A 17,718-nucleotide genomic window follows, 5' to 3' on the forward strand; every position below is an offset into this window, starting at 1 on the left:
CAACCTTTTCATGTCCGTCCGTCTCAAACTCATGAACGTGATATCTCAGGAACGCCTTGAGAGAATTTCATTACATCTGACACAAACATTCACCTGGACCGAAGGTTGAACTGATCAATATTTGGTGGTCAAAGTTTAAAGGTCAAAGGTCAAGGTCACTGTGTCCTCACAAAACGAGTTTTTGACCATGACTCACAAATTCATTCACAAATTATGACACAATTTAACTCAAATGTCTATAAGGATTAAACAAAGTGAGGTCAAAGGTCAACTTTGCTGTGACATCATCATGTTCTTCAAACACCCAGGAAGAGGAGACTGTCACCATGTTTCCTGACACCTGTCTGGTTGGAGGAGGAAACAGCAGGAGGAGGTGACTGCAGTTTGTTGTTGTTTTAACTTTTTTAACAACAACACATGGCGTCATTCTGTTGCTAAGCAACAACGGCTACAAGTCAGAAAAGGCTGCTCAGTCACTGGACGTCAGGACGACCATGTATCAGTGAATAAACTCCACAAGGACAGAAATACTCCTGTTGGGCTCTCTATATTTCTATATTATATCTTTATATTTCTATATCTCTATATTATATATTATATCTTTCTATATTATATATCTTTCTATTTCTATATTATATCTCTATATTTCTATATTATATATTATACCTTTATATTTCTATATTATATATTATACCTTTATATTTCTATATTATATATTATATCTTTATATTTCTATATTATATCTCTATATCTCTATATTTATCTGTAAAGAGTTTTGAGATAAAGTTTGTTATGATCTGATGCTATATAAAGAAAATAAAATTGAAATAGCAGAGACCAGAGGACAGAGTTCACCTTTGTCTCTTCCTCTCCCTGAACAAATGAAGAAAAAAAAGTTAATTGTGTGATTATTACATTATTTATTTAAAATGATTCATTCATAACAATTTTTAGTGTGAATCCCAGAACGAGCTACTGGAGCCTAACGTGGTGACTTCCTGTAGAGTTGCATGGTTCCACTGAGGTACTGCTGGTTCTGCTCCCCCTCAGTAGAACTGTTGTAAACGTCCATCATGTATCTGTGCATGTCTGCAGAGACCACATGAGTCCACAGCCCCTCCTCCTCCATCAGCTGCAGCTCGCGCTCCAAACACGCCTTGTACCTGTCTCCAGACTCTGACTTTGGATCCACTCTGGACATACAAACCAAGCCTCCTGAAGAAAGACACAATTTTTATTAATGACATCATCTTCTGACAGAGTCGATGATGATGAAAATCTTCTGCATGAAGCTTCATTTAAACAGATGTTGGATTGTTTTCTCTGGTGGCCCCGCCCACAGTAGCTCATCACTCTGACACTGCAGGTCGGCTTTCCTAACTGGGACCGCGCTCATCATAATGCACTGTGGGTAATGTACCGGCTATATATGACGACCTCACACACCCCCATGTCAAAAAACCAGAACTGTCCCTTTAAGGCCGCACCTCCTTCCATACAACATAAATACTGTGAAATCTGCCTGAAAGACAAACTCAGGGAACAAATGTTCCAGAAGCTCCAAACTTCAAAGGTCACAGCTGCAGAAATGAAGCCAACAATTAGTAGAAGCTGTTAGAGAGCAGGTAAGAGGTGGGGGGAGGGGCCTCATGAACAGGTGACATTCATCAGGCTGTAACGAGCAGGTGTGAGCGGTTCGGTGAATCTGACTCTGTCTCCACACAGAAACTGCTTCATCTTTTATTCTATTGAATTTTAAATTGTGTTTAGTTTTTTTCTTCGTTCTTTTTGTTGCTGATAGTTTCTTCTTCTGTTCTAATCTTGAGTCTGGCTTCCTGAGATCACGTGACCGGTGTTGGTACCTGGTTTGGCGGCACAGCAGAGCTCCCTGACCACGCTGACCGGCACGAAACCGTCACGCAGCGCGCCGACGATGATCACCACATCAAACGCACCTGGAGACAGCAGAGGAGGAGAGGTCACCTTGTTGTTGTTGTTGTTGTCAGATATAAAACCTGACCCCTGGTGGTCAGCTGATGTTACTGGTTCATGTGAGTCAAGAACAAATAGGATCATCTTTTAATTTGTTAAACATTTCATACTTTGTGGCTTCCTGTTTTAATGAAACCCACTTTTATTCTGATGATAAAGATGTTCAGGTGTTCACAACAAGCTCTCTGAGATCTCAGCTGATGTGTGCAGTGTGTAGTGTGCAGTGTGTAGTGTGCAGTGTGTAGTGTGTAGTGTGCAGTGTGTGCAGTGTGTAGTGTGCAGTGTGTAGTGTGTGCAGTGTGTACTGTGTGTAGTGTGCAGTGTGCAGTGTGTGCAGTGTGTAGTGTGCAGTGTGTGTAGTGTGCAGTGTGTAGTGTGTAGTGTGCAGTGTGTAGTGTGCAGTGTGTAGTGTGCAGTGTGTGCAGTGTGTACTGTGTAGTGTGCAGTGTGCAGTGTGTGCAGTGTGTAGTGTGTGTAGTGTGTGTAGTGTGTAGTGTGTGTGTAGTGTGTAGTGTAGTGTAGTGTGTGTAGTGTGTAGTGTAGTGTGTGTAGTGTGTAGTGTGCAGTGTGTAGTGTGCAGTGTGTAGTGTGTGTGTAGTGTGTAGTGTAGTGTAGTGTGTGTAGTGTGTAGTGTGCAGTGTGTAGTGTGTGTGTAGTGTAGTGTAGTGTGTGTAGTGTGTAGTGTGCAGTGTGTACCGGTCTGTGCAGGCAGTGCTTGTGTTCCCAGTAAGGCCAGCCTGAGGTCCTGGTAGAGGCCGGTCTTGGCAGCTTGGTCCAACATTCCTCTGCTGCCGTCCACTCCCACAAAGAGTCTGAAGCCCAGTTCAACCATCTGGACTCACATGAAGAAGAAGAAGACGACCGGCATCAACACTGACTCTCTGACCTTTGACCCCACCTGTCACTGGATCGCTGTGACACTGATGGAAACTTAAAAACTGGATTCTGAATGAAGTTCTTACGGACTCTTTTCTCTCTGGAGCTTTATTCTGGAGTGACCTCAGAGATAATGACATCATCAGGAAGTGAGGTCACACTGAATCAGGTCTGTGGTTCAGGTCTGCTTCAGTTCGGACTCTGGTCAAATCAGCCAAACTACAAAACCTAACTTCCTGTTCCTGTCCACACCTGCACACACCTGATGAACCTCTGAACAGTGCGTTCTCACCAGCTTAGCGACCAATCCAGATCCACAGGCGACGTCCAAAACCCGAGCCCCCTGACGATCCCCGGAGAAGTTGGCGTTCAGGAAGTCTATGACCAGATGTGGCGCTCTGTAGTTCATCACCTCTGAGTCCTGGCGAGGGAGTAGGAGAGAAACTGAGTGAGTGTGACGAGGAGGAAGTCTGTCAGTCGACCCCCACCTCACAAACACACACACACACACTGAGCTGTGTACCTGTGTTACAGTCAGAGTGTTGTTAGTTGCAGACGATCAACTTTTCTTCACTGATAACCTGCAGGTTCAAACATCATGTGACATTTATCTGAAGCAGTTTCTACACATTTCATTTATGAACATCAGGACATTTAAAAACACTTTGAACACTTTTATCTTTTTATTAATCTCATTTTATTCTGTTTTAATTCATTTTATTTTAGTTTTCATTCTGTTTTAAATGTTATTTGATTCATTTCTTCAGTTTTAAAACACGTGAAACTGTAACTACATTGTTAATATACTGTGTTCATACTGTAGCAAAAGTGTTCATGTAGAAAAGTTGTTCAGTCAGTCACAGACCTGTTCATCAGGCTGTTGCATCAGTCAGTCACAGACCTGTCTATGAGGCTGTTGTATCAGTCAGTCAAATAGACTGAAGGGTCTGAGCTCTGGGGGGTCTCCATCCTGGTCTCCACCCAGGACTGTGGGATGTGGGATGATGGTGCTGGATCAGGGGGACTGTGGGTCCAGACCGAGCTTCAGACCACTGACCTGTTCGTACGTCTCTGCCCAGCTGTCGTAGAACTTCATCCTCTGCTGCGGACCGAAGCTTTTGCAGGACTGAAGGAGGGCCCTTATGTCGTCCACGTTTCTGCTGCAGCCTGACATTTTGCAGAGACCTTCAGACCTGCAGGGAGCAGACACCAGACATGTAATTAACATGACAGACTCTGGCATGTGGGGAGGAGGACACAGGGATGTAGAAACACACAACAGGACAAACTTGTTTCTGATAAGACGACTGTTCCTAATAAACTGATCTGATCTCTGAACGAAACTGCAGCCCCCTGAAAACCAAGATTTAAAAACTGAATTATAGAAACTGAAACATCAGCTGATCAACTGATTGACAGAAAATTAACCAGCAACAATATTGATAACTGATTTCAGTTATCGATCAATCAGAAGGCCTCTCTCTCTCTCTCTCCCTGGCGTCTCAGAGTAACTGAATATTTTCACCTGTTTCTGACCAATAATGTCTCAATCAATCAACAATCAAAACAATCATTAGCTGAAGCATGAAGCAGGCAGAGCTCACCTGTGTGGCTGGTTCCAGGTAGAGGAGTAGGTGTGAGTGGGGGAGTGAAGGAGATGGAAGCAGGTTTATCAGGAGCAGAGCAGTTCGCTGCTGATTGGCTGACTGGACCCGCTCAGACAGGTGATGCCATTGGTGCAGGTAATAGTACAAGTCAGTGTGGGCAGAACCAGCTGTAAACCAAATAGCTGTCGGTCACCAGCCTCCTGCTGCCAATCATCTCACCTGCAGGGAGGAAACACAGCACCTGGATCTGGACTCTGTTCAGGGAGGAGGATGGAGGACGGACCAAGACCAGGACTGTGAGTCCAGAGTCCGGGTCCAGATCCAGAGTCCAGTCTCTGGTTCGGGCCAGTAAAGATGGAGGTTCTTGCCAAATGTCAATAAACAAGTTGTTAACTGTTTCTGTATGAAACCAGACCAGGATCTTTAACCTGAACCAGGATCTGAGAGTCTGAACAGAACCAGGACACAGTTTAACCCTCTGAGGTCGACAGATGTTTTTTATTAACATCTCTATGATGACACAGCGTATATGATTTAAGAGATATGGTTAAATGTTGTTAGAATCTGTCGACTCTCCACTTTACGCTTCATATTCCTGATTGTACCTGAGGTTTGTTTTCACAAGGCATTTGAAGAATTAAAAAAACATGGGCTTCAGTTTCTCAGTATTTGGGCCAAATGATCTTTTTGCAAAATGTAATGAGTCAGAAAGGTTCTGAAAATTGGGATATAAACACTTGGTATTATGTAATACACAAGTACCTTAAGAAATAGAGAAAATACTTGTTCTGTGAAATCAGATACTTAAGAGGAAAACAAACATGTCGTCTGTTGAGTTCTTCTTTGAAACCAGTTGTTTCCTCCACGTTTTCGCCTGAGGCTGCGAGCAGCTTGTTAACATGCCAACAGAGACGACACTTCCTCACTCACACCCACTCCTCTACCTGGAACCAGCCACACAGGTGAGCTCTGCCTGCTTCATGCTTCAGCTAATGATTGTTTTGATTATTGATTGATTGAGACATTATTAGTCAGAAACAGGTGAAAATATTCAGTTACGATGGACCTGCGGTTCACATCTCTCCCTGTCTCTCTGAAGTTACTTGTAGATCTGTCTTAGATAAACAACAATTACCAGAGGGGCAGAACCAAGGGTGTGGAGGGCCCCAAGTCTGTGTTTGCCTGAGGCCCCATAATGACTCAGTCCACCCCTGCTGTGAACCAGCTTCCTCTGTGCTGTCACATCAGGCCAGCTGTTTGTCATCACACAATCAATTATATATAAGTACATATATGTGCATATACATAGAATAAAGTATATATAAGTACATATATGTACTATTAATTATATATATGTACATTAAGTACATAAGTACAGTAAATTATATATAAGTAGATTAAAGTACATAAAAGTACAGTTCCTGTTTATTATCTAACACTGTGATGATGCAGCAAAGGGGGCGGGGTCTCCACTCCCGCGAGGACCAGTCCACTGAAGAGGATGATGTAGAGATGTCTCACTCTGCTCACATTTCTGAAAACTGCAGAAAACAGAGTAAATGATATTTTAATCGTCTCATCGTCATTTTAATCATTTTTAAACCAAAAAAGTGAAGTATTTTCTGTTTGTAGATTCTCTATGTGAGGAAATGTCTGAAGCCCCCAAAGATCCAGATATCGGCACAATTTAGAATGACAGCTATACACCCCCTCAAACCTCCCATAAAGGCAATGCAGTAAACCCACGCTTCCCCTAACCCCCCTAAGTGGGGCCCCTTCTAGCTAGCTACATGTTTTACAGCCAGGTAACCTCTGTGGTCACCTGGGTCTATGATCCCCACTGGTCATACATGATTTCATACATGGAACTGAAACTCTGAGCTGTGGACTGTTGATGGGACGAGACATTTGAAGATTATAACAAGCATTTTATTTATTTTTACATAATATTAATTTATTAATAAAAATTGAAAATCAACAGATGAATTGATCATGTAAATCGCTGCTAGTTTCAGCTGAACCTCTGCACCAGGCAGCCAGCCTCTCTTTGAAGAACTACAACAGGGAGGAGTAATCTCCCCCATATCGCAGGTTGGAGTGAGTCATCTTCTTCCATAGACGATCTTGGTCAAGCCTCATCGCGAGCTCCTCGGCGCAGCCTCCCTGCATCCTCCCGCGAGCATCACTGCGCACCGAGCGGAGCAGCGACAGAGACACCGACAGAGACACCGACCCACCGAGCGGACACGGCCCCGTCAGCGGACATATGCAGGCTCCAGCTCCCGGATCGGCGGCTGATTTTCGGTGATTTCCCTCTGTGTCGTCGCGTCTCTATGGATGTGAAGTAACGGAGAGCAGCAGTCAGTCCGTGTCCTCTCCATCTCCGCGCGCTTCTCCCGCATCCCCGCTGCCCACAACCACAAAATGGCGGACATCATCGAGCTGGGACCCGCCTACGGTGAGAGCCAGGCCCTGTCTGCTTAATGTGTCTGCGGCTCAGCGTCGAAATAACTGGTTTAATTAACTGCTACATGTTTTTATCACGTTTATATCATGTTTCTAACACGTTTGTAGCAGGTGTATCAGTCTAAAACATCCTGTGTCAGGTGTCTACACCCAGTTAATGAAGCGTTGTGATGCCAACACCCGTTATTTTTATTCATTTTTTATTTTATTGGGCTTTTTTAAATTCATTTTAAACATAAAAACGTTCCGATTTCCTGCTGATTATCGATCATCGTCGTTATCAAATCGATTAACTCGATTTAAATGTGAATATTTGACAGCAGACAGGTTGGGATCGATAATTTAAAATCAAACATATCAACCCAGCTGTGATTTAATTAACAATAAAAGGAAACAAAGAGAAACCGGACGAAGGCGCCGCTGCATTATTACATCACTGTGATCAATCCATTAATAAAAATAACACCATCCCGTCAGACGCGGTAAACAGGGCGTTCTCGTGCTCCTACGCACCGTCTGCCTCTCGTGGGCCTCGGTGTGCGTGCGCGTGCCAATCGGGGTGGGTACCGGGTGACGTCATGTCTGTACCCTGCGCTGGGCAAAACTGAACCCGAAGCACCTGCAGATTTTACTGTTAATGTGACTGAGATTCACTCACGTTTAGATTTGAGATGAAAACAACCAACAGGACGACATATAAGATTTAAATGTGATTTAACAGGTGGAATCTAACAGTTTATTTACTCACAGCTCTGAAATACTCATTTACTTCTATTTTACATTTCAAATAAGTCAAATTAATGTTTACCTGATCAGTTTAATTTTGATGGATTATTATATGTTAAGATTTTAACAGCAGTGTATATAAAGTAATTGAAATGAGCTTCACCAGCTACAATATTAAAGTGATGAACACATGTATGAATCAATAATTATAATACAGTCATGAAATCTGTATGACTACTTTAACTGTTGGTAATATTTTTATGATGATACTTTTACTTAATTAAAAATGAGAACGCAGGACTTTTAAGGTAAAGTCTGAACACTGACTGTTAAGCAGTGTTTTCTCAGTATAATGTGGAGATGTTACACTGACAGATGGCAGCATCATTTTCCCTCATTACTTTGTTTATTTTATGGAACAAATCTAAAGATAAAACAGGAAATAAAGATGAAATGGGGTTGAGTTACACACAAAGTATATTTACTGAAGTATTTTGTTTTTAATCAGATTTGTACTTGTACGTGAGAAATACTGCTCTTTTTACTGCATTACTAAATTAATATTTTTACAGATGAAGCATCAAGATCTAATACGATATTCTGCTTTATTAAAGGTGAACTGATTGGAGGAAAATTAATTTGCATTATTATTTTTTATGTAAAGATTTCATGGCTCCAGCTTCTCTCATGAGAGGATTTGCTCCTTTTCTTTGAGAATAATTTGAATAATTTATTTTCAATCGTGTTGAGGTTTGGACTGTTGGTCGGAGTAAACTCCTGATCTTACAGTAATGAATTAATAATAACAATTTAATGATATAAAAGTACAGAGTGCTGTTAGTGACTTCAGTAATAACAGCAACGCAACTCACACACAGCAGCAGTGTAATCAGCTGACTGACCTTCACTCCAGGAAATAACCAGCACCTGAAACGACAACAAGCAGAGACTTTAATGAAGTTTAATTAAAGGGAAAGAATTAGTTTAATTTACCTTTAACATCTGAGGAACAACAACAACACAAACACCTGTTCAGAGTGTGTGTGTGTGTGTGTGTGTATGTTTGTCTGATCAGAACACAAACTGTTGAAGCTCTGAGTTTTTCAGTTTTATTAGACAATTAATGGATTGGTTGATTAACAGAAAACTAATCTACAATAATTCTGATAATCAATGAATTGTATTGGGTGTGTGTTTTGGACTGGAACGTGGACATTTGTCTCTGTTTTCTAACACTGTGGAGCAAACTGTCAGAACCACGATCAGATCAGAGGTGTGTGATGTGATAGAACAGAACAGGGAGTTTTTAGATCAATCGATTAATCAATTAATCAATGAGGAACCTTGTCGATGACCTGATGTTATAAAAACATTCAGTTTTGTGAATTGATTGTTCCTTCATGTGATTCAGGCTTCAGTTCAGATTCATGACACGTCAGACTACAGCTGATCATTATTTTCATCATCTATTAATTATTATTGATTAACTGATCGATCGTTTGGTTTACACAGTGTTAGAGAATAGTAAAAAATCATAACAAGGCGACGTCTTCAGATGTTCAACAGTTTCAACTCTGTCATTAATGAGTCCCTTGTCCTATTGGCTCAAATCCAGCCAATCAGAGGAGCTGCTGCTGGATGTGATAAATGATTATTACAGATCAGAAACTGACTGTCAGAGGGAAGCCTAACCAGCTCAGTGTGTGTGTGTGTGTGTGTGTGTGTGTGTGTGTGTGTGTGTGTGTGTGTTGCTAGGCAGCGAGCTCCGCTGCTTTCAGCTCTTTCCAAAACATGAGCTCATCTGATGCGGCCTGAATGAAAAGCCACAACAACAGGACTGAGGGATTGTGGGAGTTTGGTTGTGATTCCTGCAGATGAACGTTAACGTTATTTTATAATTAAGTGTGTTAATGAGAGCAGCTGTTTAACATCTGGACAGAGTCACTGTTGTGATGTTTATTTGTTGTTTGTCACATGACAGGGAATTGAAGATCTCTCAGCTCTGGTCTGTGGGAAACTATAACAGCTGTTATCAATCAATAATACAATTAATTGATTAATTGAAAAAATAATCAGGGAGGATAAAAGAGAGAAAGAGAGAGAGAGACTGTGGGGAAGTAAATTAATTAATTCAGAGCGGTGACACAGTGAGCAGGTCATGTTGTCTTCACTCTCAACAAACACAAGCAGCCAATCACAGCTCTGTCCTCACCTGGTGTCTCCACTGAAACCTCTGAGTGCAGACAGGTGCAGTGTCGCCCTGACACAGGTATAAACCCAGCTTCACGTCGGCCTGTGCTCTGACTGGGAGCGGTGGCTGGTCTTTCTCTTCTATCAGACGACTGTAACGACTGTTTCAGGATCAGTGGAGCTCAGGGAATGTTTTCTGTCAAGGTCCCCACAAGATTAGAATAGGGTGTGTGTGCATGTGTGTGCATGTGTGTGTGTGTGTGCGCGCACGTGTGTGTGTGTGTGTTGTAGCATCAGTGTGTCCTTGTGGGACAGATCAGGACAACAGTGCTCCTCTGTATGCAGCAGACAAAGACTTCTACTACCCCTCCTCCTCCTGCTCCTCTTTTTTCCTCCTCTCAGGCCCCCCCCTCCCTCTCCCCCTCCCTCTCTCCTCCCCCTCCCCCTTCTCTCAGCAGGGATCACTTCAGTTACAGTCTGTTTCTAATGAGACCTCTGGAGGGATGATGTTCTGACATCACTGTTTTTACACGATGTTACTGTTTATAAATATGATGTCATCGTGTTATGACATCACTGTTTTTACGTGATGTTACTGTTTATAAATATGTCATCATGTTATGACATCACTGTGTTTTCACATGATGACATCATTAGTGACTCAGCATGAGACCCTGTTGTACTGCGCCAGTGTAAAATACTGCAGTGGTTTTCATTGTTAAACCCCAGGTGTGTAAGGAGTGCTGTCCAGTTGCATCATGGGAAATGTAGGCACCAGTGTTTTGACCCATAGTTGGGACTAAAGTTCAGGATACCTCCTCCATCCTGTCTTTACTGACCTTAACCTCTCACCTGGCTGCAGGTTACAGGTATACTGTAGGACACTTGTGACATCAAAGTGGGTGTGGTTACAGGTGCAATTAGTTAATTAATGAATTGATTAGTTGATTGTCAGAAAATGAATCAACTAATTTGATAATTAAATAATGATTTCAGTTATTGTTTAATCAAAACTGTCACAGGTCAGACTGTACCTGAACGCACCGTCAGTTATAGTACATTCATATAATATATATTACTCTGAAGTGAAACATCTGCAGCAGCATCGATTAATCAATCAGATGATAACAGATATGTCAATCATCTGTTTGAATAATTGTTGTTGCTCATTAATCAGGAACTTGATCATCAACTTTGATCATCGAATCATCATTTTAGTCATTTTAAGTAACTGAAAAATATTTGTTGTTTCTGTGTCTTTAAACTGAACAGTTGTTTGACACAGTGCATTGTGGGAAACTGTAAAAGGAGATTTTCACTATTTTCTGACATTTCATGGACAAAACAATGAATCAATGAAAAATGAAAATGATCAGAAGACGAATCAACAAAAAAAAAATGTGTACGTTCACCGAGCTGTAACTCACAGTGTTGAGGAACAAACTCTGGACCAGGACCCAGACTTCCACCAGGTCCAGTGCAGCTGGTTCAGGACCTGAAGGGAACACACAAACAAACAAACAAACAAACACACAAACAAACACACACACATTTAGGTCGCTGTTACAGACTCCTCAGAACCTGACTCCAGATCAGTTTCATAATTTTTTTAATGAAAAACATCTGATTGATTTTTGTTGATCAGCTGATCAATGAACTTTGACTGTGTGTTTCCATAGCGACCTGTCTCTCTGATGCTCTCCTCTCTCTGTCTCAGCCATGTCTCCAGTGCTGGCGGGCTTCCTGGGAGCTGGTGTTCTGGTTTTGGTGGTGGTGGTTTTGGTTCTGCTCTGGTCGTTCTGTCAGCGCCGCTACCTGCGCGTGTCCGGACGCTACAAGCTGCATGGCGACCGTTACTGCGACGCAGAGGACCCGCCCTACAAGTTCATCCACATGCTGAAGGGCATCAGCATCTACCCAGAATCCCTCAGCAGCAGCAAGAGGATCGTACGTGGTATCCGGCGGGCCGACCGCTCCGACCGTGACGGAGAGCGAGGCTGTGCCGCCGCCGCCGCCGCCGCCCCTGCCACAGGGAGGGGCATGGTGCTGGTGGACGCCGAGAACAACATCCTGGACATGCCGGGGCAGCTGCAGATGAGTCATCTGGTCCCACCCGCCGGGGCGGGCCCCGCCCAGGGTCAGGCCCGGCTCGAGCGGGCGTTGCCGGTCCGCGCTGACTACTGCTGCCTAGACAGCAGCTCGGCCAGCAGCAGCCAGACCAGCAGCAAGACGGCGTCTCCTTTCACCCCCGCCTCCTCGGAGCCGGAGCCGGAGCCCAGCCTGGGCTCCATCAGCCTCACTGTCGACTATAACTTCCCCAAGAAGGCCCTGGTGGTGACCATCGTCGGGGCTCGGGGCCTCCCCGCCATGGACGAGCAGGCGGGCAGCTCGGACCCCTACGTGAAGATGACCATCCTGCCGGAGAAGAAACACCGCGTCAAGACCCGCGTGCTGAGGAAGACCCTGGACCCGCTGTTCGACGAGACCTTCACCTTCTACGGCGTGGCCTACAGCTCGCTGCCTGAGCTCACTCTGCACTTCCTGGTCCTGAGCTTCGACCGCTTTGCCCGCGACGACGTCATCGGGGAGGCGGTGGTGCCGCTGAAGGGCGTGGACCCGAGCACAGGCCGAGTCCACCTGAGCCAGCAGATCACCAAGAGGAACATGCAGGTGAGTGTTGGTGGTTCAGAGACTGGCTGCAGGTCTGGTCTTGGTCCTCCAGGTCCAGGTCCAGGTCCAAGTTCAGGTCCAGGTCCAGGTTCAGGTCTGACTCGTAGTTAAAGGGTCGTTCTGTCCTTGATGATTCACAGACGCCGTTCTGTAAAAGAGAAGATTTAATGATAATCAACAACAAAGACATTTTAAATTGATGAGCTAATCATAGATTTTTTATATCAGTGATCAATAATTCGACCATCAGCTGATTGTTTAGTGGTGGATCCTCTGAGGAGTCTGAACAGTGTGAGTATGTTTCCACTGTGACTTTACGTAAAGACACTCCTCTGTGAGTGTGACTCAACTGTTGTTGTTGTTGTCCTGATGCTGGCTAACAGCTGATGCTGCAGTCACCATGGCAACAGGCCGCTCTGACCTCAGACCAGCTCAGATCATCAGACCCAGGGACAGTCCTGCTGTTGTCCCATCTTCATTAAGTTATGGTTGGATTGTCGTAAACATGTTAGGCAGCAGAGACATTCTGTTGTCCTGCTGAGGTCTCACTCTGACACAGTTCAACCAGCACATAAAACTCACTAAAACATTTGTCACGCAGTCGCCACGGCAACAGAAACAGAGATATGTCAGTGACATGTGAAGAGGTCACAGGTTCAGTCAGTTTGTCCTGTCTGCATCATCACTGGCCTGACATGGAGTCTCTGAAACTGACTGTGTGTGTGTGTGTGTGTGTGTGTGTGTGTGTGTGTGTGTGTTTCAGTGTGAGAGTCGTGGAGAGCTGCTGGCGTCTTTGTCCTACCAGCCCGTGTCTCACCGTCTCAGCGTGGTCGTCTTGAAGGCTCGACACCTCCCCAAGATGGACATCACCGGCCTGTCAGCAAGTGAGTAACACAGCTGCAAACAAAACATCTGCAAACATCTGGTCAGTAAAAAGACTTGTTGTCTGATTCAAACTGTGGAAGAATTCTTGTTGTTATGAAACAAGACTAAAACCTGTGGACCCACCAGAATGCTCCATGTAGCCAGAAGTATGTGGACAGCCTCCACACATACCTGTGGTGCTCTGTTGTGTAACACCAGGTCAGACCTCACTGACGGTCTCGTGTGTCAGACTGGGATCAGGTCCCTGCAGCAGGTGCAGCAGCTGGTGGACAGTCTGAAAGCAGGAGGGTGGAGTCTGTTCAAGCAACATTAATGATCATGGAGCCACATGTTCAGCTGTCAACATACTTTTGGCCATGGACTGTAGCATCTTATGGAGAGCCTGAATGTCCACAGAGACATCACCTGTTGTCAGATCAGACCGTCATCAGTGAGACCTGGAATCACAGTCCTGGTCCTGCAGAGGCAAAGCTACAGAGAAGTCCTGGGACAGAGTGATGATCCACTCCGAACTGATGCAGGACTTTAGACTGAGACAAACCATCTGTAGACAGATCACATACACGACCTGCGTCACTTCACCGGACTCAGGATGAATGAACTCTGGTGATTATTAGAACATGAAGCAGAGATTATATTTAGATAATGTTGTAATGTTAAAGTCTAATTGTTATTAAATGACAGATGGAATGATGATTTTATTATTGTAGTTTTTCGAAAGAGAAAAGCCTTCTCCTGTTAGAGTTCACAGCTACAACATCCCAGTGTCTCCAGTCTGACAACTGACTCCAGGTCAGACCAGAGACCATCAGAACATGTCTGAGCCTTTCTGTGATAAAATCTGAACATCTGATCTGATCTCTGCTTCCTGTGTGCTGCTGGTGTTTATACTGGCTGCACTGGGAGCTATACTGGGAGCTGTGGTCCTGAACCCTCTCTGCTGCTCTGCAGTCACTGCTGTAGATGCACATTTGTTTGACCTGGTGACGTCAGTGTGGTCTATGTTTGCAGATGATGTCAGAGCGAGTCTGGAGCCATGTGATGGATCCTGATCAGACCTGGATCGTATGGATCCTGCCGACGGTCATGGACTCCCACTAACTTCTTCTTCTCTCCTCAGACCCGTACGTGAAGGTGAACGTCTTCTACGGACGCAAGCGCATCGCCAAGAAGAAGACCCACGTGAAGAAGTGCACGCTGAACCCGGTCTTCAACGAGTCCTTCATCTACGACATCCCGCCCGAGCTGCTGCCCGAGATCTCCGTGGAGTTCCTGGTGGTCGACTTCGACCGGACCACCAAGAACGAGGTGCTGGGCCACCTGCTGCTCGGCCTCCACAGCCCCTCCCCCTCCGGAGCCTCCCACTGGAGGGAGGTCTGCGAAAACCCCCGCCGGCAGATCTCCAAATGGCACAACCTGAGCGAGTACTGAGGGAGGACCACCAGAATCCAGCTGAGACCATCGACCGGCTGGGACTCCAGCAGTGACCCCCCACTGGGAGATAAAGACTCAGTGTACAGCACATTCACACACACACACACACACACACACTCTCTCACACAGACACACACACACACACACACACACATATATACACACATACACACACACACACACGCACACACACTGTTGTGTCATAGTTAAACTCTCTCTCTCTCTCTCTCTCTCTCTCTCTCTCTGTCTCTCTCTCTCTACCACCGTTCATCAGCTCTAACAGAAACCTGAGCTTCTTTATTTCAGCCACAGAAGAAGAAGAGAATCAGCTGTTTTTAAAGCAGAACCCTTCAGGTCATCTCAGACTCTCCTCATGTCTCCTGGCTGTGTGTGTGTGGACGGGGAAGGAATGCTCCAATAAGATTTAAAAAACAAAAGAAGTAAAAAAAAAAAAAAAAAAAAAAAAAAAAAAACTCCCCTCTTGGCTGTTGTTGTCATGCAGCTCATCGCATGTCTGAAGAAAAAGATGAAGAGCTGACTGATCAGCTGACTGATCAGCTGACTGATCAGCTGACTGATTGACAGGAAGAGACCTCAGCTCTGATGTTCAATAACACTGCATATAACTCGACGCTGAATATATCCGATATAATTACTCTTCAGTAGGACCAATAGGAAACTGCTACAGTCGCTCCTGATGCTCCACCACACCTGGGGGGTGATGGTTGTTGTAGTCGGCAGCATGCTACCTGCCTGCAGCTAAACATCCAACATCATCTTCATCCATCCACCCTGCAGCAGAGAGTCGGACTGGTCCTGATCCTGGAGGAGGCGGACCCCCCTCCTCACTGAAGACTACTGATCCAGCAGACTGAGAGACTGTAAAATACTTGTTTGTAACATGAATGAGTTTCCTCTGATGTTTCATTTACAAAGTGCTGGAGACTCCATAGGAGGCAGAGAGCAGCTGTGGTGCCTGTCACTACATTACCCATCAGCCCCGAGTTCTCACTCACCAAACCAGTGATTTACTGAAGCAGGTTTTATCTTTGAACCTCAGAGGTGTCACAGATGTGTGTCAGGGTTCAGCTCAGATTAAATATGCAAAAAAAAAAAAAATCATATTGCGATTTCAGGTGGAACAGTCGTTTTTTAATTTCACTGAAAAATATATAAAAATAATGATGTGATTGTTTTAACATAATTTAACAATCATGTTCCTTTACGTCTGGAGAATATGATCTATATCTGTCGGTCGGGGTGTCTCTGTGGCACCACAACACTGATGGTGCTAACAATGCTAACGCTAACAATACTCAACAATGAGACACATTTTACCTTCATCAGAAAGAACTGCAGCTCCTGTGATTTGGATTTTGCACTTGGCCACATTGAGATTTCGATTATATTTCAATTAATTGTGCAGCTGTAGATTAAACTCAAGTTTCACATGTTCATCAACATAAAACTAAACATGTGGTGTAAACATTTACTCACAGGTGAAGCTCCTCCTGTTAGAACCAGGTCAGGTGTAGATGACTGGACAGAGGTCCTGAAAGTGACATCATCAACGTGAGTCTTAGTGCTTTCAGACGTCACTCAGTACAGGTGCAGGTGACGGTCTCTCTGCTCTGCTCAGTCATCTGAGCTCTGACTCTAACACTCAGTGGTCCGTCTGCCTGTGAACTCCTCCAGCCTTCAGCTCACCTGTGTGAGCGTCCTGTTTCTCCTGGTTCTGGTTTGTGTTGAGAGAAATTAACTGATGAGGTTTATCAAGATAAAGTGGGTCCAGTACCGGGTCGGTGGAGGCCCTGAGGAAGACCACTGTACTGTTCGTCCTCAGTGACTAGTGCTCAGTGTCACAGGTCACGGTCTCTGTTCAGGATGACGAGCGCTGAGGATGTCAGAGAGCTGTGTGTGTGAAAGGGTGAAAAGGTACTTATACGAGAAGCCACAGCTTAATTCAAACAAGACTCAAAAACTTCTTTACATCAGTTAGTGTTGGTTATTGATGGGGGCCACATGACGACACACGACCCCCCTCTAACACTTCCTGAGCTCAGTTCTGTTCTCCTTGTTGTTGAACAGCTGATGTTTTCAGAGATGTGATGTGATCCGCTGATCTCTGCAGCTTCATAATAATAATAATAATAATAATCATAATAATAATTTACCCAGAGCAACATGTGTGTCTACGTCTTCCTGGGTCAGGATGGGGAGGGATGGTGGTTAAGAAGCTGCAGGTGATGCTGAATCTCCATGAGGTGATGATGATGACAGGTGTGGGTCACCATCCACCTGAGCAGCGTGAGAAACACCTGAAAGAGCAAAAACATGAAATTACATCAAAAACAGAGTTAGAGAGCAGAAGAAGAGAAACCATGACATGAACAGGAAGTATGTTAATATGAATAAATAACAATAAAGTTTTAACATAAACGTGTGAAGGTTGAGGACAGAAAGAGAAGAAGAAGCTTTACCTTAAAGCTAAAACAGAATTTACAAAAAACATGTTTCATGTTCTTGATTCCGTGTGTTGGTGTTGTAGACACAGATATTTAAAAAACATCTAATATGGAGAAAGGTCCTCACTACACTGATGTTTCTGTGAGCTGCTACGTCCTGCTGCTCCTCCTCCACCAGTCTGAAGATGGTTCACTGAACTTATATCCTGATCATTAGATCCTGATCATTTAATCCTTCAGAGGAAATTGTCTGTGCTCAAGATAAACTCCATCAGTCACTGAGTTGATAAATTCCTGGTTTTTAAATCATGACTTTGAGGAAATGGTTTGTTATCCAGATTAAATCCAGCTGTGATGTTGAGATGATCTGATGTAATGAAGTGTGGCTGTTATCTTGAGATAAAGAG

General features: G+C 44.3%; 2 protein-coding genes across 2 annotated transcripts; one reads left to right on the forward strand and one right to left on the reverse strand.

Moving 5' to 3' along the window:
• Positions 1-982: 982 nt before the first annotated feature.
• LOC111233669 (methyltransferase-like protein 27) lies at positions 983-5,669 on the reverse strand. Its single transcript, XM_022761543.1, has 6 exons — positions 5,611-5,669; positions 3,926-4,061; positions 3,161-3,289; positions 2,689-2,824; positions 1,863-1,955; positions 983-1,215 (listed from the first exon to the last, which is right to left on the reverse strand). The coding sequence occupies exons 1-6, from the start codon at positions 5,667-5,669 to the stop codon at positions 983-985; spliced, it is 786 nt and encodes a 261-aa protein (XP_022617264.1).
• Positions 5,670-6,659: 990 nt separating this feature from the next.
• Positions 6,660-14,996, forward strand: LOC111233692 (synaptotagmin-11-like). Its single transcript, XM_022761567.1, has 4 exons — positions 6,660-6,933; positions 11,575-12,527; positions 13,291-13,411; positions 14,533-14,996. The coding sequence occupies exons 1-4, from the start codon at positions 6,900-6,902 to the stop codon at positions 14,841-14,843; spliced, it is 1,419 nt and encodes a 472-aa protein (XP_022617288.1). The 5' UTR covers positions 6,660-6,899; the 3' UTR covers positions 14,844-14,996.
• Positions 14,997-17,718: the final 2,722 nt, after the last annotated feature.

This window comes from Seriola dumerili, unplaced genomic scaffold (assembly GCF_002260705.1).
Source record: "Seriola dumerili isolate Sdu_G_001 unplaced genomic scaffold, Sdu_1.0 BDQW01000415.1, whole genome shotgun sequence".
NCBI lineage: Eukaryota > Metazoa > Chordata > Actinopteri > Carangiformes > Carangidae > Seriola > Seriola dumerili.

Bases quoted from the DNA above. Each gene is read 5' to 3' on its own strand.
- LOC111233669 (XM_022761543.1), bottom strand. From the start codon at position 5,669: ATGGGGCCTCAGGCAAACACAGACTTGGGGCCCTCCACACCCTTGGTT. The intron at 3,290-3,925 runs GTCAGTGGTCTG...CTCCCTCGCCAG, and splicing joins GGGCAGAGACGTACGAACAG to GACTCAGAGGTGATGAACTA. The intron at 2,825-3,160 runs GTGAGAACGCAC...ATGTGAGTCCAG, and splicing joins CTGGATTGGTCGCTAAGCTG to ATGGTTGAACTGGGCTTCAG.
- LOC111233692 (XM_022761567.1), top strand. From the start codon at position 6,900: ATGGCGGACATCATCGAGCTGGGACCCGCCTACG. The intron at 6,934-11,574 runs GTGAGAGCCAGG...TCTCTGTCTCAG, and splicing joins CGAGCTGGGACCCGCCTACG to CCATGTCTCCAGTGCTGGCG. The intron at 12,528-13,290 runs GTGAGTGTTGGT...TGTGTGTTTCAG, and splicing joins TCACCAAGAGGAACATGCAG to TGTGAGAGTCGTGGAGAGCT.